Raw genomic sequence first — 23,640 nt, forward strand, 5'->3', positions numbered from 1 at the left:
TAACAGCATTTATGTCTCCTAACAACGGCCACCAACTTTACGTTTCTGCCTCACCACCCTCACTTAGTATCCTTCATCCCCTTCTGGGCACTTGCCAGAAACACACTATACCCTTGGACTTTACTCACGGCTTCCCTCTTCTCTCCCTGGAGTATTACTGTTACTCTTCCAAGGCAAGGTAGTGTTCGTGTTTCACCTCCCAGAGTCTTTCCTCTTCCGTCTTGAGCACAATTGGATGCATCTTACTTTCTGCTCCCATAGGACCTAGATCCAGCTCCTGGTGGAGCACTTACCACATTGTTTTGCATTTAATTATATTCTCATGCAGCTCACTGCCTGCTCCCAAGCCCAGCTTAGAGCACTTCAGGGGTGTGAATTATGTTGAATTCATATTTGAATCCCCCCTAGCATCTAAAACTTAACGGGTAGCCAATAAATGCTGTTAATAAAATGTTTGAAGCCAGTCCTACCAAGAACTCTAAGTGCTCTTAGACGCTGAGAGCTTGAAAGCTTCTAAGTAAAAATGACAACTCTTCCCTTTAAGTTCTGTCATTTTAGAAATGTCCTGGTCTGAAAGTCTGCTCAGACATTCCTGCCTCTGCACAGCAGCCTGCACTTTCTTCTCAATTTTGTAGGCTTGCCTTCCACTTAAAATGCTCAGCATCCAATGTAGCTTCCCCATCTTGAGCAACATTTTCACAGAAATGTATAAAGAACAGCTCATCTCCATCCAAACCCTTGCTCTCAGTTCAAACCAAAGTACATCTTTCAAACATGACTGTTTTTCCTGCATCTTGCTTGATGGCTTGTCTGATGGCTTAGTCCAATTTACAGAATCTGTACAGAAGAACTAGGTGTCTTGACTTAGTTAAATGGACAGAGAAGACACTGAGATTTATCTACCTCTTATTCTTATAACCAACTTTGATAAAAAACAGAAGTTAAAACCAAGCTCCTGCTGAGTATTAACAGGCCTGCTACAGCTATTTCTGGAAGGGTATTTTTTTAACTCATATTTTAGGTTTGAGAATACATGTGAATAGAATAGAATACATTTAGATCTTCCAAAAAATAAAAACTATTTTCTCTGCAAGGCTTGTGAGAGGAGTTGGAGAGCAACAATTAGTGTTTTATACTCTAGCAAGGGCCTACAATAGTCTTATTTAAAATTCTCAAAGGAGACAGAAACCTAAATTTGGAAAGCCTTCCTCAGACAGACTAACTGGACATTTTAAGAAGCTGCTCAGTGAGGTGCGTTCAACTTTGACCGGCAAGAAGCCACCCAACTTTGCCGCTTAATCCTCAGCCAGCTGACCACGCAGGAGTAGGACTTTTTCTTCTGCCCATTCCTGAGCAACACCCACACCCAATACCTCACAAAAATTATACGCAGTTATTCTTTCCAGCTCTAACGATATCTGTAGGTTCTGTCTCCCACATCCCTTAGTCTCAAATCTTATTCTTAGTGGTCTCCCTGGTAGTCTTTCTGCTGCCACCTCCCTGAATTTCCTTCTTTACCCAATCCTTTCATTTGTAAACTCTGTTGGATGCTCTGCAGGCTTTTGTTTTCTGCTTTCTGGTTTGTTTTTAATTTTGTTTTTAAACAGTCTTGCCCTGTCACCCAGGCTGGAGTGTAGTGATGTGATCATAGCTCACTTCTGCCAGACTTTTGAATCACCTTCTCCCCAGAATGTTGCCTCTCATACTATCCAACTTGGCCCCACTGGACACAGGTGCAGCAAGTGATGCCACCCAGAACCCACTGCGCAACTTCAGCTGAGAGTCCTGAGCCCACTCCTCTCTGAGAGGGGACTGGGCAAACTTGCATGGCCTGCTCACCTCATTCTTCCCTTGGTTGAGACAGCACATTGTGGCTGGTCCTCACTTCCCCATTCCTGCTTGTGCCTAGACCCAACAACCAGCAGCCCCAAAGTATCTAATTTTTAGCTGTCTTCCCATTTCTGGTCTTGGTTTTTCCCTCTGTGCTGGCATCTCAGTGACCATCACTATTGGTGGCTGGTTTATTTGACTCCATTTCTATTAGAGCAGATTTGGCTCTCATAATTCAGTGTTAAGTCTAGGAAGGCAGACCTTAGAGACCTTCAAAGCATAATCCCTTACAGGGAATCTTCTAGTAAAGCTTTTTTGAAATCTTTGTGATTCCTTTAATATATTTAAAGAAATTATTTTTTGTAAGTATTTTTAGCCCAGTTTATTTGTGGACTACCACAATTTCGGAATAAAAATGATAAGAATAAGCACAACATAACTTGGAAATGTATTACTTCCATGACATTTCTTCTTTCCTTGCTTTTTCTTTGTCCTCCTTATCTCACTTTTTTCTTACTCCCCATATTTCTTTCCAGAGGGTATAAATATTTATCTTTAAAAAATAAATACTCCGTTTACTCACACAAAATTGTCCATGAAAATTAAACTGAAAAGACACAGAGAGGCAGTCGTTCTAGGTTTAACATTCTTATCAAGCAACTTTGATAAAAACCAGAGGCTCTTCTGTCCTGACTCTTCTAGGAGGCTAGATACTTTGGCCAAAAATACTTCTACCTGAGGACATTTCAAACCGCTCTTTGGTTTTATTTTTCTTTTTCTTTTTTAAAAAACTTCAAAATTTTTTTTAATTTTAATTTTTGTGGCTACACAGTAGGTGTATATATTTATGGGGTATATAAGTTGTTTTGATAGAGGCATGCAATGCATAATAATCACATCATGTAAAATGGGTTATCCATCCCCTCAAGCATTTATCCTTTATGTTACAGACAATCCAATTATACTCTTTTAGTTATTTTAAGATGTACAATTAAATTATTGACTATAATCAACCTGTTGTGCTATCAAATACTAGGTCTTATTCATTCTTTCTAATTTTTTTTGTATCTAATAACCATCCCCACTTCCACCCCAACCACCCTCCCACTACCCTTCGCAGTCTCGGGTGACCATTCTTCTGCTCTCTACCTCCATGAGTTCAGTTGTTTTGAATTTTAGATCCCACAAATAAGTGAGAACATGTGATGTTTGTGTTTCCATGCCTGGCTTATTTTGTTGTTATAAATGACAGGATCTCTCTTTTTTTTTTCTTTTTTGAAACAAGATCTGGCTCTGTTGCCCAGACTGAAGTGCCATGGCACGATCTTGGCTCACTGCAACCTTTGCCTCCCAGGCTCAAGCCGTCTTCCTACCTTAGCCTCCTGAGTAGCTGGGATTATAGGCACTTGCCACCATGCCCAGCTTATTTTTTGTTTTGTTTTGTTTTGTTTTTGTGGAGATGGAGTTTTGCCTTGTTTTCCAGGCTGGTTTTGAACTCCGAAGCTCAAGCGATCCACCTGCCTCGGCCTCCCAAAGTGCTGGGATTAGAGGCATGAGCCATTGAGCCTGTCCTCATTCTCTTTTATGGCTAAATAGTACTCCATTATATATAAGTACTACATTTTCTTTATCCATTTATGGGTTGCTGGACATGTAGATGGCTTTAAAATTTTGGCTGTTATAAATAGTGCTGCAACAAACTTGGGAATACAGATATCTCTTTAATATACTGATTTCCCTTCTTTTGGGTATATACCGAGCAGTGGAATTGTGGATTGTATGGTCGCTCTGTTTCTACCTAAACTGCTCTTTAAATTGACATGTCTTTCAAATCATCACAATGGAATATATTCTTTCTATGGAGTCCATTTAAGTGGTGGTGAAAAGAGAGTGTGGTTTTATAGAAAGAGTGGTTCCTGAGAAGTCACAGACAGCAGAATTGAGCAGAGACAGCAGAATGTTCCAAAGCTCTTAAATTGTTGGGTTGATTAAATCTCACAGTACAGAGAATGTTGTTTCTAACATTCATGCTTTTGTGTACTTACCTTTCACAGAGGACATGGTCTCCTGAGGAGTTAATATTTAACTTCCAAGAAACTGATTTATATTCTAAATGCCTGGGAGAGGGATGCTCTTTGGGGTAAACCTGATAAATTTTCTTACAAACAAATGGCCACTCGTTGATTATTTTTTATAAAGGCAGATATTCACATAGCCTGTATAAAGAAAATTAAATGCACCAGGAGTTAAATATTTCATGCATTACTCTGCTGTTTTGCTGGCAAGTTCTTTATAATACAACATGCATATCAGTAAGTGACTGAAATTTGTTCTTTGTATGGAACAGCCTCTGGCTGGAATGAAGAATTTTCAGCTATTTGGTTTGTGAAAATATACCTTCCCCTGCACTGATAGCAAGTGGAAAATACAATTCTTCATGTCATGTCCATCTCTATTTCTCATTTTCCTGGTTCTGTTATGATTACAGAGAGCCTGGATACCTTGGCAGAATGTATTTTGAAATGTGGCTGGGAAGATTATAGAAATCTGTGACATGTTGGGAGTGATACCCTTTGAGTTTGGCAAATCTGGGCCTTTTGCCTCCCCAACCCACATGCTCAGGCCCTTGTTTGGGGGAAGCACAAGTTATAGAAAAGAATGATTCATAGATGCATCTGGGAGGAAGACAGAGGAGGTAGCTTCAACCAGCTAGCACCCACACAGCCCATCATCATCATCATCATCCTGCTCCCTGACTAATCGCCGAAATGAAACAATAAGATGGCCATCCTCTAGGATGTCACCCTGAAACTCTTTCCAGAAAAAGCACTTCAGATTGATTGTGAATAGCCCATGCTCCCTGTGGCAGAAATACTAGCGCTCACTAAATATTCCACCCACAACCCAGCATTTCCCAGACTCTCGGGTGATTGGAGTCATTGACTATATCTGGTCAATGGATTGTGAGCAAAAGATGTGTGTATCACTTCTAGTTGGAGGAAGGTAAGAGCAAGAGAGCATGGACTTTGGAAGACATTTGTTAAGATGCAGCATCACAAAATGGTGGCACCTCTGTCAGCCTCGAGCAGAGGTGCCTGCACACCCACACTGGACAACAGAACAGGAGAAGTATCAACTGTATAATGTAAGCATTGAGACTTCTAGGTTAATTTCTTACTGGAGTAGAATGTGAATAGTACCCCATGGACTTCTACCATGAGGTTAATTCTCTCTCCTGCTCTGTCTTCTCACTGCATTACTACCCTTCACACTCATTAGGAAAGGAGTACACATTGAGATTTTGACCTGTGCACTGCATCCCTACCTTGACTGGTTCATACCATTCAGCAAGCATAGCGGGGTTTATCTTTGAAATCTGACACAATATTTTTCAAAAGTGGCTAGCCTGCCTGGCATTTCAAAATGCTATTTTTTACTATTAAATGGCTGCCATTTTGCCATGTGTTGTTTTCTTGACAAGTGGATAAGGTATAGCATGTTTAGAATATTAATATCCTGAAAGTAGGAGGGGTAGACTAACAATATTGGACTCTCTCATCCTGTAGACTTAATCTTTGCTACTCTACATTAGAAATAAATTAATATAATGCCTAAGACAATAAATTAGACATAATTTACAATTATGCCTTTTTTTGCTGAAGTTTTTAATAAACTGTTTCCAATCTTTACATCTTCTCAGTGGTATTTGTAGAAATCTCAGTTTACAGGAAGATAAATATAGCTAGAGCTTGTTTCAGTGACTCTACAAATGTTTCTGAATATGTTGCTCTGAAGACCCATATTCAGAATTAAATTTTCATTTCTCAGACCTCACTTTTAGAGCAGTTTCCTACTTTCCATTTTTGTTTTTAAATGGAACTTTGTTTCTATTTTCTAATCTGAAGGGAATCAGCTGAGAAGTGGACCTTATGAGGAAGGAAGAGGCCTGTCCCTGTGGTTTGGCCTGCCCCTCTCTCCTCCCTGCTTTCCCCAGATTGCCTGTCTTGTGGGACAGTGAGAAGAATAGAAGCTGAGGCGAGCTCAGTCAGAGTTCTAGTATGATCCATGGAGATGGGAAAGTAGGAGGGGTAGACTAACAATATTGGACTCTCTCATCCTGTTCTCTACCTGAATCTTTGCTATTCTACATTAGAAATAAATTAATATAATGCCTAAGACAATAAATTAGACATAATTTACAATTATGCTAAAATAATGGTCAGTGTTAACCACCTTCTATTTATTCTGACTATAAGTTTGTGTGAGAAATGTAAGTTAAGTATGTGCCCTTTGGCTGCACCAACATATATATGGAGAAGTATCTAGAAAAACCAAAAAGGATAGATTCATTTTGAAGAGAAGTCTACATCACCACACTATTTACTAATTTAGGTTCAGCCATGAGACCTGCACATTTGGATCATCAGTCCTCCTAAATGTGCCTGTTACTATGTTTCTGGTTGCAAGAAACAGCCAATCTCAGTTTATCTTAATTCATTATTGCAGATATCTATGGCTATAATAAACCATTCCTAAATTTTGTGACTTAAAGCAACAACAGTTTATTATTTCTCATAATCCTCAGGGTTGGCAGGATGGTTCTTCTGTTGCGTGTAGTTTAAAAAGTCACTGGCTCAGCTGTTTTTAGCTGGGAGCTCAGCTGGGGCCAGAGTTCAGGATGGTCTCTCATCTCCCAGCATCTCTTTCCACTAGCTTCTTATCATCAGTAGTATGGCTCGTACTTCCCAGAGGGAACATTACAAGAGGATAAGCTACAGTGTGCAAATGGTCATCACACCTCTGTTCACATATTGCTTGCTAAAAATCCCACTGGCCAAAGCATGTGACATGGCCAAGCCCACAGCCATTGTGAGAGGTGACTATGCAAGGGCATGGATACTGGGAAAGGTGCTTCCTGGGGCCACCAATGCAACAGTCTACCTACCATATTAATGAAAGTTTGTTATAGAATACACAAGACTGGAAAAAGACAGGAAGATGTCTCAACCTCAGTCACTACTGTAGCAAACTTCACAGATAATTGGAACATTTTTTGGGGTACCAAGAGATTTAGAGGCCTGGTGATTGTAGTGCAGGAGTAGAAGATGCTTGTTATCACGTATCCAGTGTTCTGCTGATGTTATGACCACTCAACTCTTCTCTGTCTCTGTTTCTATTGATCCTCTGCCGCCCACTGGCTTCATTCTGCACTCGATGCCTCATATCTTTTGCTTACTCATGCTTGCTCCTACTGCCTTGCCTCTATTTGACCTTTGGCTTTTGTTGCTGCTCCAAACCACTGACTCACTCTCTCTCTCTGTCTCACATTCACCCTCTCTATGAGAAAGGAATTTGTTACCACTTAGTTGGTCACTCTTCAGTGCCTCATGAGCAGCCAAGTCAACTCACAGGCTCTACATGGCTCCCTGCCTTTGTTCAGACAAAGGCTGAACACCCACCCTGATTCTTTTTGCATTGGTCAGAGTGATGAGGTCAATGCAGAAGAAAGACTGTGAGCATGGCAGGCATTCAGAGTGAAGCAGTCCCTTCCCCACTCTGTTTAGCGAATTGTGATTGGATTGGAAGGTGGGATGAAGAAGGAAATTCCCTTTCCTTTGCAAAGAACTAGTTCCTTCCTCTTTTTCCCCAACCATCTTTTCTTTTCCAATCAGCTCTCTCATCCCAGAAGCCAATCCTGACAACTGTCATCAGATAGCTGGCCGGACAAGCCTGAAAAGTGTGGAACAGGTGTTATCCTCGGTCAGGGTTGCTATTAGTCTGACACACGTGAGCTTTTCATTAACCATGCTTTATCGTTTGTCTTAGATCTCTCAGTTACATCATTGCCTCATATTGTTCTATTTTCTTTCTTGTTACTGCTGTGCTAAGTAAAAGAGATGTGAAAAATCCTGTATTCAGATGATCATGTGTGTTGCAAATAACTAGATTTCATTCAAAAAGACCTTGGTATTTTTGATAATCTAATGTCAGTGTCCCAAAAGCTTTTTAATAATTTTCTAAATCTAAAATGTCCTTAAATTATTGCTCTCTCTCTCTCTCTATATATATATATGTGTGTGTGTATTATATATGTGTGTGTGTGTGTGTGTGTGTATATATATATATATTTTGTTTTTGTTTTTGTTTTTTTTGAGACGGAGTCTCACTCTTTCGCCCAGGCTGGAGTGCAGTGGCACTATCTCGGCTCACTACAATCTGCCTCCTGGGTTCACGCCATTCTCCTGCCTCAGCCTCCCAAGCACCTGGTACTACAGGCACCCACGACCACACCCAGCTAATTTTTTTAAATTTTTTATTTTTAGTAGAGACGGGGTTTCACCATGTTAGCCAGGATGGTCTCAATCTCCTGACCTTGTGATCCACCCGCCTTGGCCTCCCAAAGTGCTGGGATTACAGGCGTGAGCCACCGTGCCCAGCCTGCTTAATATATTTTTTATGTTTCTTTATGCCTGAACTCTCTCTGGAAGGATTCACAAAACTTGGTAATAATGACTGCTTCCTCCGGAAGAAAGGGGATTGCTGGTTGCTTACTTTGCATTCTATGGTCTTTTGTACTTTATGAATATTGTACTGTGTGCACACAATGCCTACTTTTAAAATTAGCTTTTTAAAATACATCTTGTCTACATTGTCTTAAATTGTTCTTCCTTTAGAAGGCCAGGGCCCACATGTGGTAGAAGTCCATGGGGTCCTATTCACATGGAATCTGGTGTGAAGAAGCTCCTAAAGTTGTGCCATGGGCAATATTGTGAAGATCTTCCATAGATATTCGGAAACCGTTAGACGTTTTCTTTTTTTAATATGGGTAACTAAACTTGGTAATTCTGTTTGCTTATTGACTAATTACAAATTAAGAGGACATAGGAGGGAGGGAAACACTAGGGACCTCTCGGGGTGTGGCAGTGTGAGATGGCTAAAAGCTCCAGAACCTTCCAGAACTGGAGCTGTAGATCTGGTACTTCACATATCACGTGACACTTAATCAGGTGACACCATCCTACACCTTGAATTCCTTATCAGTAAGTTGAGAAATGTAATAGAAATTACCTTCTGGGATTGTTGGGAAGATAAGTTAATGCCTGGAGGAGACTCATCGCTGTGCCTGGCACATGGAAAAGGCTCAGTGAATGGTGGCCATCATGACTGGATTATTTTCTTGTCTGTTAAATAGGTAGAAATACCTGTGTTTCTGTTTTCTGGGGTTTTTATGAATATCAAATAAGATCATTAGTTATAGTGCTCTGAAGAGTAGAGATTTTGAGCTATTATCAGGGTGTTGTTCCATTATCTGTTATTTGGGTAAAAACCACCTGTTCTTTGTTCACCATTCCTTAGGTACTATTCCAGGTTCTAGTTACTACATTCCTGGTAGAGGCTCTACTGTGGAAGATTCCTTTGGACCTGGAGGAAATTAGAAACATGATCCTTAAAGCTTCGCACAGTGTGTCTTGTTTGATCATTATCATCTCTATAGTCCTGTTATCCCAGACTACTTTTTTCTGAGGTGCACTCATGATTGTGTATTGGTGTAGACGTAACTGTGACTCTGTTGATGTGTTGATTATTAGTCATCATTGTCCATTTCTCGCTAACCTTTCCTCCACAGTCTCAGACTCAAAATCTGTGATTGAAAAGCACAGCACGGGCCAGAGATGTGCATTTGTGTGCTTCTTCCTTATGGTGAATGTTTAAAATATAAAAAGTGACCGTCCCCAAGTTGACTGCTGAAAAATGTCTTTCACAGTCAAGATGGTATCATACCCACTTAGTTGCCCAGTCAATGAGGCAAGCCACTGATGAGGCATCAGAGCAATAATTAGTGTGTCAAAAGGCATCTAGTCACATAAGCATATTTGTTTATCTACTTGGAGAGTGTAGATCATGTTATGTGTTCAAAGAGCATGGAACCCACCCATGCTGGGATGCTGAAAAGCCCAAATATAGCAGAATGAAATGGCGAGTAATGCATGGTCTTCGAATTCTGGTAGAGAGCTGATTTTTTAAATTAAAAGAATTTTGTCCTTCATTTGAGAGAAAAAGAAAGGTTTTATTTTCTTTCTAAAGATAAGACTTCTTAAGTAAGCAACAGGAGAGCTGTTTCTCTCAGGCTTGATGTGAATCCTTTGTCAAAACTGTCGGGTTTTCTTTTGAAATACATAGTAAGTAATTCAGGGTAATATTTGCTCTGTGGTTTAATATGAATTTGAGGCAAAAGAAATAAGGGAACCTTGAATTGCATTTCTTTTCTAATGATCAAAAGTTTACTAAAGAAGGGATTTTTCCCCCTTCTGTTTCACAGGTTCTATAGGTAACATACGAAAAGTTGCTTTGAATGGAGTTAAATTAAATAAGATATGAAAAGACTCTGCTGTTTATCATTACTCTCAGTCCTTTTAGCAATATGTGTGATTTTAAGTATCAGGGTGATCTGTTTTTTAGAAGACAAACCTACCGTTTATCTCATTCAATCATGCTTTAAAATGTCTATGGCAAATATTTTTTGTACATTGTAAGCTATATTGCACTAGCATATTCCTTAGCCTTGATTAAAAATCGTGCTGCTATTTCAAATCGGAATTTTGTTCAATGTAGTATAATTACATTAACAATTTAGTTTTAGTTCATGATTCTCACTTAATGAAGAGTGACCATCATTTTCCAAGGTAAAGTACAAGGCAGATGGGCTCCTACTGAGTCAAGGCATTGACGTCAATATCGAGAGTGCAAAGCAGTGATTTTTCTTGGTGCAGTGTGCAGAGTACATTACTCTCATTGAGAGAAAGCTACGTCTTCTGTAGCTCTATTTGATTTTCAGTTTGATTGAGTGCTAGGGACTTAATGGTGTCCTTAGGCATTTGGATTTTCATCTATAAGGGCATACGTCACAGGAGTGGGTGATTTTCCATGAGCAGGAGCCAGAGGATGGGCTGGACCATTGCTTCGTCCTCCTCTAACAGAACCTACGCTAGAGATGATTTGTGGCTAATGGTACAGTTTAACTTAAAACTTCTGAGGAGAACCCTCATCTTCAGTTATCGTAGTTCATGACCTCCCAGCAGTATGAGGATTTATTTACTCATGTCTCTTTAAGTAAGTGCTTTCAGTTTTTCTTAAAAATGCAATTTTTTTCTTTATAAAACACTGTGATTTGATGTGTAATAGTTTACTCCATGTATACTCTGAAAAAGCATGAGGTTGATTGATACTTTCTTTTATATGAATTTGTCTAATGATTTTCTCTATATTGGAGGGTGAATAGTTAATGCATCCAGGCAAAATACATGAAGAACTTACAACAGAAATTGTATGTAGCTGTTTAAGATCTTACAGGTGTTACAATTTATTAGTACATCTATTGGAAAGTATATTAGTTCTCCCCCTTTCTGGAGAACTTGGCACTTAAGTCCAGTAATCTCCATTAGCATGACACAGAAATCAGACAAACCATTTTCGTTTTCAGAGTCTGGCTCTTTCGCTTTATCTTAATATGTATAATATGTAAGATCCGTATGTTTTCGTGCCATTTGTTACATTTATTTTTAATTTCCCTAAAGCTTATGTGAATTGAAAATCAGTGTTTCAACCGAAAACTCATGAGAGACCTAATTAAATTTGACTAAATGATCTAGATGTGCTTTGCACTCACAGAAAGATAGTCTGGTTTGTATTTGTTCAGAAATGGTTGAGTGAGCTTCTGTACCTACGTCTCAATGCTTACCGGACATGAATGTTTGGATATTATAATATGGAAAGACATTTCCTGGCTCTTAAATGAAGCCAAATAATATGGATGTTTTATTCACAAAATAATATTTATGTAAGTATAATGTTTATGTTTAGCATCTTCTTTTTTTCTTTTTTTTTTGAGATGGGGTCTTGCTCTGTCACCCAGGCTGGAGCATAGTGGCATAATCTTGGTTCACTGCAGCCAAGCAATTTTCCCACCTCAGCCTCCCAAGTAGCTGGGATTATAGGCACCCACCACCACGCCTGGCTAATTTTTGCCTTTTTAGTAGAGGCGGGGTTTCGCCATGTTAGCCAGGCTGTTCTCAAACTCCTGACCTCAGGTGATCCACCCGCCTCGGCCTCCCAAAGTGCTTGGATTATGGGCGTGACCACAACCGGCCTGGCATATTATTTTAATATTTGTTTTGCAAGAAGTGTCCTACTACAATTTTAATCATGTTCAAATCAGAACTTGATTGCTAATAAAATATGTTATTAGGATTATTTCATTTTCCTTTTGACATTTAAGCACTATTCCACACACAGACATGATCATACAACTAATTTGATCATATTAACAAAAGATTGGTTTTTAAACCAAGCAATATAAATATAAATACAGCCTTGGATAGATCATAGTCAGACTCCAAATGCAACCTCAGCTTCAAAGATTGTAAAGTCTCCTTTTCTTTCCCCTTTTCTCCTTTCATTTATTTTTTTTAATCCAAATATTTATTTACTATCTACCATGTGCCAGGCACTGTGATGGGCTATGAGGATGCAGTGGGGGATAGGACAGATGCCATCCCTGCCCTGAGGAGAATTGCAGTTTATTGGAAAAGATGGACATCATAAAATATACAATTATACAAATAAAAATTACATAAATAATTCAGTGTTTCAACTTTTGGGAGGTACACCAGTTTATAATAATAACATCCCTCCCACCTTCTTGAGAGAGTCATTGGTCACCCCACCTCTCTTCATTAACGAGAGGACATGATTAAACCTATCATTTCAGGTAGGAGTTTGCTGTGGGATGGATATCAATCTTCTATTAATATGTTTGTGCTCATGCTCTCCATTTTGCAATGGACACTTCCAATATGCAAGGCAGGCTGTATTAGGTGGTGGGAGAGGGCTACAAAGATGAGAGAGACAAAATCCTTGCCTGGAGGAATAGAGAGCATGTATACAATATGTGTACACAGTCTCTTTTTTAATATATATCTGCCTATGTATGTGATGTTTAAAGCAAGGAATTTCAGGGAATCAGGGGTGGTGGTGAAATAACTTCTAGTTCGAGTGATCAGCTAATGTTTCCTGGAGGTGACCTTTTAACTGATCTATAAGAAATAAATTGGACTTTGATAAGAAAATATGGTGGATAAAGGCATTCCAGGCAAATGAAATAGAATAATCAAAGACAAGAAGGCAGGAAAATTTGGGGCATATCGAAGGACTGACACAAGAAAGAAAAACAGAAATGAATCATCAAACCAAAAAATGGTTATATGGAAATAAAAAGAAGTCAGGTTTGTAGGATAAATTAAGCCCAGATCACTGAGGTTTTTAAGTACTTGTTTAAAGATACATTAGACTTTATTTGAGGAATCACATATGGCTACTCCCAATATTTAACCAGAGAAGGCCTTGTAGAAAAAATTAATCAGCACTGTGAAGGAGGGTGACTACAGTGAGGAAGGGCCCGAACTCAGAGCCCAGCTAGGTTCGTTGCTGTAATCTAGGTGGGAGATGGGGAAGACTTGAATGGTCAGTGCTCATCTGGTAAATTAGTGTTTTGGCTTTGAAGCAAATTTACAACAATCCCCTGAACTTTCCCAGAGATAATCTGTAGAATGGAGAAGCCATTAGGCCTCCCCTCTAAAGTCACAAAGTGATTGCTTTCTAACCAGCTTAAAAGCCAAGTTTTCCTGATCTGTTGGGAAAGACATGATAGCCTCTGAACACTCGTAATACAAATACCATTTAAAATGGAAAAATCGTAAGGATGGTAGACAGATTATGCTTCACATCACTACTAATATCTCTGAACTGATTTTAGCTGATTTATGAATAAATGATTATTCCAGTCTTGAGAGTTAAATATTTAAAAATTAACTTTCGTTTAGAGTTCATGTATAATACAGGGCTAATTCTCTGTGCTGCAGACTTCCGCTCTTCATTTCCTTCTTTTTAATATGTTATAACTATTATTCCTACTCTATCCTTTTTCAGTTTCCCGCATGAAAATTACTTAAACGTTGCACACAACGTTTCACAAAATCTTTTGTGAAAGAAGAAAAGGAAATTCAGTGTGTGGGTCTCAGCAGGAGTTAAGCTAATGCAGCTTAAAATAATGCCGAAAAGGAAGCGCTTATCTGCGGGCAGACTGCCCCTGATTCTCTTCCTGTGCCAGATGATTAGTGCACTGGAAGTACCTCTTGATCGTAAGTATTAACATTTTAAAGCTGTTAGGCCCAGGAGTCAAAGCCTCCCAGCATTTATCATCATTCTGAACTGCGTGAATGGAGAAGGTGTCTGTGTGATACTGAAAAGCTAATCAAAATTAATTTGGCTTTTACCTTCAGCACCTGGTGTTTATAAAGATTCACACTGTAGAAATGGCCATTGAAATGGTCAGACGCACAATTCCCTCCCTGTCATTCTCCTTCTTCCCCCTCAGGTGCCTTTTGTCTGCCCTGCTGGGGATGGCCTGAGAAGGATTGAATTGTGCAAGCGGCCTGATCTTCCCAACAGGTGGCTCTTTAGAGAAGCAGTCCTGCAAGAAAACTATATGAGCCACTTTAAAATGATCATGGAGACCTCCCCACTCATCCCCTTACCCTTTTCCCTTGCCCGTCATATGCTGAGGGTGTTCTGCAAAGATGAGGGAAGACTCCTTCTGCCAACTCCATGCCCCTCGAATCCCTAAACCACCCCGTAATTACTTTCTCTTGATTCAGACAAGGCGCATCTCACTTTCCAATTTTGAATCTTAAATATAAGTCTAGAACTAGGAAAAGTATATTATCTAGAGCCTAACAAATAGTCTTATTTGGTTTAAACAATGTGGTCAAAGGCCAAGATGCAACTGCTGAAAATACAAGTAATTTGCAAAAACACTAAAGTGGACCAAACAACAGCTACTGTATTAGCCCTCCATTTTCCTCGTAGTAGGATATATACTGTGCTCTCCCTGCTCTGGGTGGCCTGTTTGTGAAAAATAAAGATAATGCTAGGTTCCACCTGGTCACTTTTCCTGCAATGGAAAGCAAAATTTCAAATCTGGACAATTACTGTACTTCAGAATTGATTTCTCTGCATGAGCTCTTTGAAGCCATTAGCTTCCAGAATAGAATATCTGTTTGGCAAGCTTTCCAAGGTGCAAGGAAGATAGCACTTTCCTGGGGCTATTCAATTGTTGGGATGTCATTTTTGTTTATTTATTATTATTATTGCCATAGAGGTTGCAACTGCCAGTGGGAAGATATTAGGAAGAGATGTGGTTTGTCCCACACTTTGTTGACTTTTTGCTGTGCTTCTATAAAGTACAATAAAATGCAATGCTTTTCTTATTTTTTTTAAAAAATTCATCCAATGACCTTAATTTCAGTTTTCAAAAAAATATACAACTGCTTAAGCCCATTGGAGTGGGAATGCCTAAGTAAGCATTTGCCCTGACAGATACACAGGAGAGAAAGAAGAGCATTTGAGAGAAATGCTTTTGCTCTCTCTCATATTAAATATATTCCCCCTTAATCTGACTGTTCAATCTATCCGTCAGAGGGAAACAGTCACCTACGGCTAACTCAATTATCACTGCTAATGGAGAAGAGGCATAACCATCGTGAAAAGAAAGTCACAGAAAAACCCAGGTGCTCCTGTATTAACCTTTGCAAGCAGTAACGACAGGCAGCACTATGGAATGATTTGAAATGCATGCTAATGTAATTTCTTCCCTGCCCCTATTTCTTACATCCTTTCTCTACTACATGAACACCTCCTTGGTGTGGGCACCAGCAACCCCTGAGTGACTGAGAAATTCTGAAGCAGAAATCTGCTAACAGTCTAAAAAGTTCAATTAATAACTTTGGAGATCAACCATAGAAATATAAAAATCTAAAATTAGTGTTGGACTTGGCTTGCATGGAGCATTGTCACTGTAGCAATGTCCCATTGTTAGGTGTTATTACCATATGCATAGTGATGTCTGGGATGATATGACCAGACACTACACAGTATGTGACAACTCAAATTAATTGTAGATTTCAGCTATTTTTCAAATTGAACATAATTACTTGTCCAGCACAACATGTATGGATTGGAATTCACCATTCCTATTCCTGGAAGAACTCTTTTTGCCTACAGCATTGCTTTTGTTCTTCCATATGTTTATGTGGGAAAGCTGCTGCAAGATTAAAGGAAACCGTTAATGCAAATTTCTTCCTCTTGCAACTTCACAACTTCAACCTTCACTATACGGGTTTTCTTAGATCAAATCAAATAGACAAGATGCCCCTTTATCTTCAGAGTTCTAACGTTCTTATTATTAACATCTGATTTTCTTTAATCCTCTTTGCCCACTTACCTGCTGATATTGATGGGGAAAAAGCAAAACTTCTTGAAGACTGTAAGTGTCCTTCTATAAATTACTAGGCAGTGTGAAAATTTGACCATGTCTTTGCTTTTTGAATTAATACTGTGATTTAAATGCACAATTTCATGTTTTGTGACCTTTGTCTTTCTAAGCATGTGTGTTTACTGTAGCTAAGCATTGTATTTCAATACCAAGAAGCAGTTGTAATGTATTATCTGCATGAATTCTGAAAACTTGGCTGTTACTCTTTCTTTTACCAGTATGCTGCTCTACTAACTTCCAAGCTTTATTCACATCTGATGTAACTCAATGAGAAAATTCTCAAAATTTAGAGAGAATGCTGATCTGTTGTAAAGGCTAATTAATGCTTTCTGGAACAAAGATAGGTCTTTTCATGTCTTTTAGAAGGTGGGTGCAGGCAAAAGCTTTACACAAGACAGCAGCTATACACCCTTTTATGCTTCTTGAGCCTTCGTGACTATGTAGACTAGTATTTCTAGGTGCCATCAGTAGACTAACCCAGCAAATTTGAATCTTGTCTTGAAGTGGACAAAAGATAAGCAGCTCCCACCTACATGGTTTTTGAGTGGCTTGCTCTAAGCAAAACTTTCCACTGCCTTTGACAGTTAGGTGACATTTATCACCTAGTTTAAAAATAGTCAATTTTCAGGCATTTGATAATTTCCTTTGATGTCAGGATTAACCAGGAAAATTATGTAAAATCACTTTTTTTCTTGCTACTGGAAAACATTTGTTAATTAGTAGGTGACCCAAGCACTGTTTAAGGAGGTATATCCAGACAGTAAACTCCTGGCAGTTAGGAGTGGCATCTGAGCCAGCTCTGCTGCAGACCTGTGAATAGAAGCTCTGCCTTTGAAGCCACCAGATTTGTACCTGTGTCACCCCCAGAAAAGCACAAGGAATTGAACTGAGTCACTCCTGAGAATCCCCTCCCCGACTCCCTATGGCCACTATTCCTTGAATGTGGAATTCCAGGCTTCCTTCCATTATTCCAAACTCCATATACTCCCAGAGCCTGAAGGATCATTCAAAGGTGAATCTGTTCCAAATAAAAATGATTATGATAATAATTTTAAAATAGCTGATGTTATTGAACCATTATAGCATTGGTATATACTAAGAATTTTATAGAAATTATTTTCTTAATCCTGCCAGCTATCCTAGGTGGTAGGTACTACTTTTAAACTTTATTTTCCCTCTCAGGAAACTAGGGCTTACAGAAGTTAAGAAATTTGCTTGAAGTCTCACAGCTAGTAAGAAACGAACAGACTAGTGCTCAACAATCAGACCACACTGCTAGTCCGTGTTGGAAACTGACTAGGCTAGAAAAATGAGGGTTCTATATGCATGACAGAGGTGGGAAGGGCAGCTGGAAAGGCAAGGAGGGGGATGGCATATTCCGAAGGGAAGGGAAATTGACACTGCCCAGTACCCTGCATGTAATAGTACACAATAAATGGTAACAGTAATGAGGCTAGCTTTTGATTTGTGCTTTAGCTGTTTAAGTCTCTGCTTTGTGCCTTCCTAGTCAAGCCATTTTGCCGCCCTGAGTAAGAAAAGAAGAGGTTGTAATAAATTATTCTTTAGTCCCTTCCTGTCATAACACTAGTTGTGATCTCACAAGAAGGACACGGTGATCTTAGAACGACTTGAAAAGCATTGGTGGTCCCGATACAGCCTTCTTCAGATTAGATTGTTCTGGGTCAGAACAGGTTCCCCACAGGATTTGATAATAAAAGATCAGATAAACTTTGAAGAGCAAATGGAAACACTGTCTCCTAGGACAGAGAACTTCCTCGGTTCCCTGTGTCTTCTAAATAAGACTCTTTTATCTTTGTTCCTAATTCACTTACCTCCTGGCTCTGATAAGAGAAGTCACATCTCCAATTTAACAGTCTGTTTAATATTAACTTCTCAAATGTATTTGTTCCCAACATATATTGATTTATATGAGCACACACTAATGACCTAAGTCTGTTACTCTTTGGATGCAAATTTACCTCACAACTTAAATTCCTCTGAAAAACATCATTTGAACCAAAGGAATCAAAAGAATTTCTCATTGTTACATCAGAAAAGAAACTGTCTTAATCTTAGGCTTGTATTAATAATTATTTTCCCAAACTTTTAGTGTGGGAAAATGGACTTTGCAAGTGCACATAGTTACCAAAAGAAAGTTATGCCTTGACTTCGCAGTTTTAGCAGACCTTTAGCAGAAAAATCTACTGAAGTATGTGCTGCTACACTAGAAATTACTAAAAATACTTGAAGCATATTTAGTCTAAGGTAAGTGATTTTGATACAGGAAAAAATGGCTACTATTATGATTTTAAATGATTTATTTTTTTTTACATTTTTTTTTTCCTACAATTAAGTGGTACAACCTCCAACCATCACCCAACAGTCTCCAAAAGATTACATTATTGACCCTCGGGAGAATATTGTAATCCAGTGTGAGGCCAAAGGGAAACCGCCCCCAAGGTGAGTATGCATTCTGCTTTGTTATAGTACTGAGAATAAATCAGGAAATCTCTCTGAATAGAGAAATATGTTTGGGAATTTCCATCAAACAAGGCAGACTATATAGAGCACTTCCTTTTTTAGTTGGCTATTTCTCACTGTGACTCACTAGATTGCCCTTTGGTTCATCTATCCCAGCCCATTTCAGCCCTTCAAAGATACTGAAGGTAATTTCTTGGGTCCCACATATCACTAAAGTCTCACTTGTAGGTGTATTGTTTTGTCTCTCTGCTTAAGTAGAGCCCATTTTTTCTTCTTGAAAACCCATATTATTGCATTTTCATGCCCACACTTTTCTGCAAAATGCTTATAAAGTGGGGAGTTATGGAAAGAGCCTTTTAATTCAGGTTTTGATACTAATGGCCATAAGGAGGCACAGGCAAATCCCTTTTCTCTGGGCTTTAATTTCCTCATCTATAAAGAGGTTGAATTTGATGACTTCCAAGATCTCTGCTGTCTCTATAACAGTTTATAAAATAGTCTTAAATGATTTTCCAAACTTGGCAGAGTTCAGTCATGAGAATTCATGCCATTTGGATCCTGCATAGCATTTTAGATCACTGCAAAGCGTTTTAGAGTTGGGAGAGAGATTAGAGATAACCCAGTCCAACCAATACATTTTATAGATGGGAAACTGATGCCTGGTAATGCTAAGTAACTTATTCAAGGCGTCACAGTGGATGATCTGTAACTTGTCCAGTCATTTATGGGAGTTTTGGAGAGTTGGGTTATTGCTATTAAAATGTAATATGGATTTTTAAATAATAAAGAAGTGAAAGTTTCTGGTTATTTTATTTCAAGTTTGTCTTTTACAGACCTTTTTAAATTATCACAAACTGGCCCCTAAGAAAAAAATTAACTGGGACTGAATTTGTACTATGTCAAAACTTCCAGCAAAGGTTTGCCTCAAAATAATATATTCGGCTATGTTAATGGAAAACCTCTCTCACAGAAGGCCTGATGTGGTATCCCTTGATGAGGTTTCCTTTCAGTTTCACAATTAATGCCTTCTGTAACTCACTGTAAAACAGGATTTCTCCTCTTCACCACTATTGATATATGGAGTGGGATAATATTTTGTTTAGGGGATGCAAGTGTCCTGTGCGTTGCAGGATATTTGGCATCATCCCTGGCCCCTGCCCACAAGATGCCAGTAGCATCCACACCACGACTTCCTGCCCTAGTTGTGACAATGACAGCTATAAAGATAAGCAGTGGGAAGGGAAATCTGAGTGACCCTAGAAAACACTGTGACGTTTAGAGATTCGTACCTTTGTATGAGCATGGCCATCACTGATTTGTGACTAGTTGTTAAGTATTTAATTACATGAGCACTGTGACTTTTATGTAAGTCAATCTTTTATAAAAATAAAATGGAGAAAGAGGAATCTCAGTTGACAGTTGGGCATACCTCCCAAGGGATTCTTAAAATCATCTCTAGAATTAAAAATTCCCAAAATGTGTTTTATGTAGAGTTACTATTTTTAATAAGCAACGTTTAAGACACTCTGGAACTTATATCTCTTAACCTGCTCCCAGCCTACACTTCACAATTTGGTAACTTGAAATTTGTCTGATCAATTTTCATCATATATAAATAGTACTTGCAGAGGTCTTGTCACATTTCAGCCCCAGGCAAATTTTTATAGACAGGTTATCAACTCTGTGAACAATGGAGTTTACAGTAAAAATGCTAATAAAGCTCTAAGAGAGTGTACCTGGGAGACCTGCTCCTTCTATTTTCTTAGAAAAATGACAGGCAATTTGTGTGCATGATTTCTTTATTGAGTCAAATGTGGGCTAGTTCTACAGAAGACAGGTACCTTAAAAAGTATAGCCTGCCCTTTTTTTTCCAGGTCATGATTCAATGAAACATTTTAGATATGAGGGCTTATTGCTCTCTTACTGAATATTAAACTTTAGTAATTATTTCTAGAAACCCATAAAACTGCTAGGAATTTGTTAAAGTAATCCCATTTTTCTGGACCATTAATACAGTTAACCCTTTGTGTGTTGGGCAGCTTTTCCTGGACCCGTAATGGGACTCATTTTGACATTGATAAAGACCCTCTGGTCACCATGAAGCCTGGCACAGGAACGCTCATAATTAACATCATGAGCGAAGGGAAAGCCGAGACCTACGAAGGAGTCTATCAGTGTACAGCAAGGAATGAACGTGGAGCTGCAATTTCTAATAACATTGTCGTCCGCCCATCCCGTAAGTGGAAACTTGTCAACCAACATGACCCTTTTTAAAGTATTGCTCCAAGACTCAGCTTCTGTGACATCGTCCAGATACTCTTCAAGAAAGCAGTGGAATTGCTTCCAATATTCTGACTTTGTTTTGCATGAAAATTATCGCTCCTTTCCACCTTACCCTGAGAAGCTCCTTAGCCTAATGCTGTACTAATCCAATGTATCTTTTATACAAGTCCTGTGTAAGACACTGGGGTTTAAAAAAAAAAAAAAAAAGTGTTTCTTCCCCGGAGTTCATCTAATTATTTATTTCTCATGTATCTCCTGTAAAAGTGAAATTCCTACAGCCAAATGGAAATAAATTCAGTATGATATGGGTGACCAAGGTCTAAATGCTATTTCTTTAATCATTTCTGTTTCAAAATTTTACTGGAAGTGGAGTGTCCTTACTACCTTGATATTATTAAGGCTCTTTTTGCAATGGTTGGTTAGTACCAAAATCCTCTCAAAAACCTTAAGAGCATGTATTTAAATAACAGTCACATTTTTCAGTTCTGGTTCTTTAAAAAGAAATTATTACAGATATAAAACATGTTCATTGTAGAAAAACTAATTATAAATAAACAAAGAAGAAATTTGTTCATGAATCCTTCCATTCAAGGAAATAACTACTGCTCAAATATTCTTTCTGTTTTTTCCTAGGCAGATACGTATATATGTGTTTAAAACCAGCTCATTTTCTGAAATACTATCTTACAACCTTTTCTGAGTTTTTGACATATCATATATATTCCCATAGCGATCTTATAAATAAGTGTACTTATATAATACTTTATGGTATTCAAAGGTGTAGATGTATAATTCTTTATTTAACAAATCTTTTTACATTTAAGTATTTTCCATTCTTTTGTGAAGAACATGCTTGTGTCAAAACTGTTTGTCTTCCTGATGATATATTTAGTATAAATTCTCAGCTGTGGAATCACTGACTGAGAATTTATACTATCAGTGGCAATGCATCAGAATTGACATTTTGTTTTAATTTTTACTTTTTTTCTTTTAACATTGTATTTAAAAATATTTTCTCATTAATTTAGCATACATAAATTACAAATTATTTCTCCAAAAGTTCAATTTGCCTTTATTTGTAGTGCTTTCTTTTTGTTCTTTTCAATGCAGAAATAACTGAGAAGTTTTTTTTTAATTTAATAGGATCACCATTGTGGACCAAAGAAAAGCTTGAACCAATCACACTTCAAAGTGGTCAATCTTTAGTACTTCCCTGCAGACCCCCAATTGGATTACCACCACCTATAATATTTTGGATGGATAACTGTAAGTTTTGATAATATGAACTTTCTTTCTTTAAAGGTCTTAGGATTGTTTACAGTCATAATACATTATTACCTCTTGTGATTCATAAAATGTTTTAGAGATGCTTAGGAAAATAACTGCTCCTCAAAATAAAATAACATGTCATCTCATTCATTCACTCAATTTTACTGAACATTTACTATGTACCTTGCTTGTATTCTTTGCAGTGGGAGAGGATGGGAGTGGGGAAGGAGGCAGATGATAAATGCAATAAGTACATTTAGAAAATCTGTGTTTGTTAGCAATCAGTTCTATGAAAAAAAAAAAAAAAAAAAAAAAAAAGCAGAGTTTTGAGCAGAGACTTAATGAAATGAGAGAGCAAGCCATGCCCCTAAATATCTGAGTAGAAAGGGAACACTAGTGCTAGCCCCTAAGGAAGGAGCATCCCTGCCATGTGTAAAAATAAAAGCAAGGAGGCCAAGGTGGCCAGACTGAAGGAGCCGAGGGGGAAGGTGATGGACAAGGTAAGAAAGGTCAGAGGGATTCAATGGAAAGGACTTTGGCTTTAGCTTGGAATGAAGTAGTGAAATATTGAAGGAGTGACTTTATCTGAAATAAGTAGTAACAGTATCCCTTCAGTTGATGTGGAGAGAATATTGTGGACGAAAGAGAGTGGAGAGACTGTTGGGGCCACTGCTGTAATCTAGATGAAATTTGTTGGTAACTTGGACTTGAGTGGTAGCAGTAGAAAGGGTAAGAAATGGCAAGATTCTGGATACATTTTGAGGGTCAATCCTCCAGGATTTACTGGGGCAGAGGTTGGAGCATGAGAGAGAGGAATCAAGGATAACTACCTTGGGAGACTGAACAACTCCAAAATGATAAAATGGAATTGCCATTTCCAGAAACCCATGGCAGGGAGGAAATCAGGCTGTTGGGGATATGTTATGTTTCTGTTTGTTTTTTTAATCCCCAAAAATAGCTAATAGTTATCGGGCCTTTACCAAGTGTCAGGCCTTTTACTAAGGGCTTAACATGGGTTATTTCATTAATTTTTATAACAACCCTATGAGGCATGTCCAATTATTTTTTCCACTTTCTAGATGAGGAAACCAAGGCAGAGATAATGAAGCCATTCATTAGGCAATTTCAAACTTGTCTACCCCTGTTTCTGTCCTCAAGGGCATGTTTGTTGCTCTGCCTCTTCCACCCTCCAAAATTTCCTGTGCTAATAGGTCAGCATGTTACCTTAGAGGGAGCACATGGTTCTGCTTGGAGACTGAGAAACCAGAGTTTGGGATGTGAGAGGCCTCTAAGATATTTCGTGGCAAGACACCAGCAAGAGTCAGAGATACCTGAGTCAAAAGGAAGATTCCAGGCTATGATCAGCAATGTTTGAATTCTTAGTGCAT

At 38.5% G+C, this 23,640-nt stretch overlaps 1 protein-coding gene across 50 annotated transcripts in view; it reads left to right on the forward strand.

The window, feature by feature from the left end:
- Window positions 1-23,640, forward strand: part of LOC105475296 (neuronal cell adhesion molecule) — a 304,974-nt gene that overhangs the window by 198,736 nt on the left and 82,598 nt on the right. For 40 of the 50 annotated variants that reach the window (XR_011622036.1, XM_011730394.2, XM_071094655.1 and 37 more), the window contains 5 exons: window positions 13,816-14,027; window positions 16,193-16,210; window positions 18,574-18,679; window positions 20,740-20,936; window positions 22,127-22,249. Coding sequence is in view for 49 of the 50 variants with exons in the window: in XM_011730394.2 (XP_011728696.2) it covers window positions 13,922-14,027; window positions 16,193-16,210; window positions 18,574-18,679; window positions 20,740-20,936; window positions 22,127-22,249 (550 nt within the window). In the remaining variant the exon portion in view is untranslated. The remainder of the gene's footprint in view (window positions 1-13,815; window positions 14,028-16,192; window positions 16,211-18,573; window positions 18,680-20,739; window positions 20,937-22,126; window positions 22,250-23,640) is intronic. The other 10 variants (XM_071094669.1, XM_011730414.2, XM_071094672.1 and 7 more) reach the window with 1 other exon arrangement.

Source organism: Macaca nemestrina, chromosome 4, assembly GCF_043159975.1.
Source record: "Macaca nemestrina isolate mMacNem1 chromosome 4, mMacNem.hap1, whole genome shotgun sequence".
In the NCBI taxonomy this organism is placed as follows: Eukaryota; Metazoa; Chordata; class Mammalia; order Primates; family Cercopithecidae; genus Macaca; species Macaca nemestrina.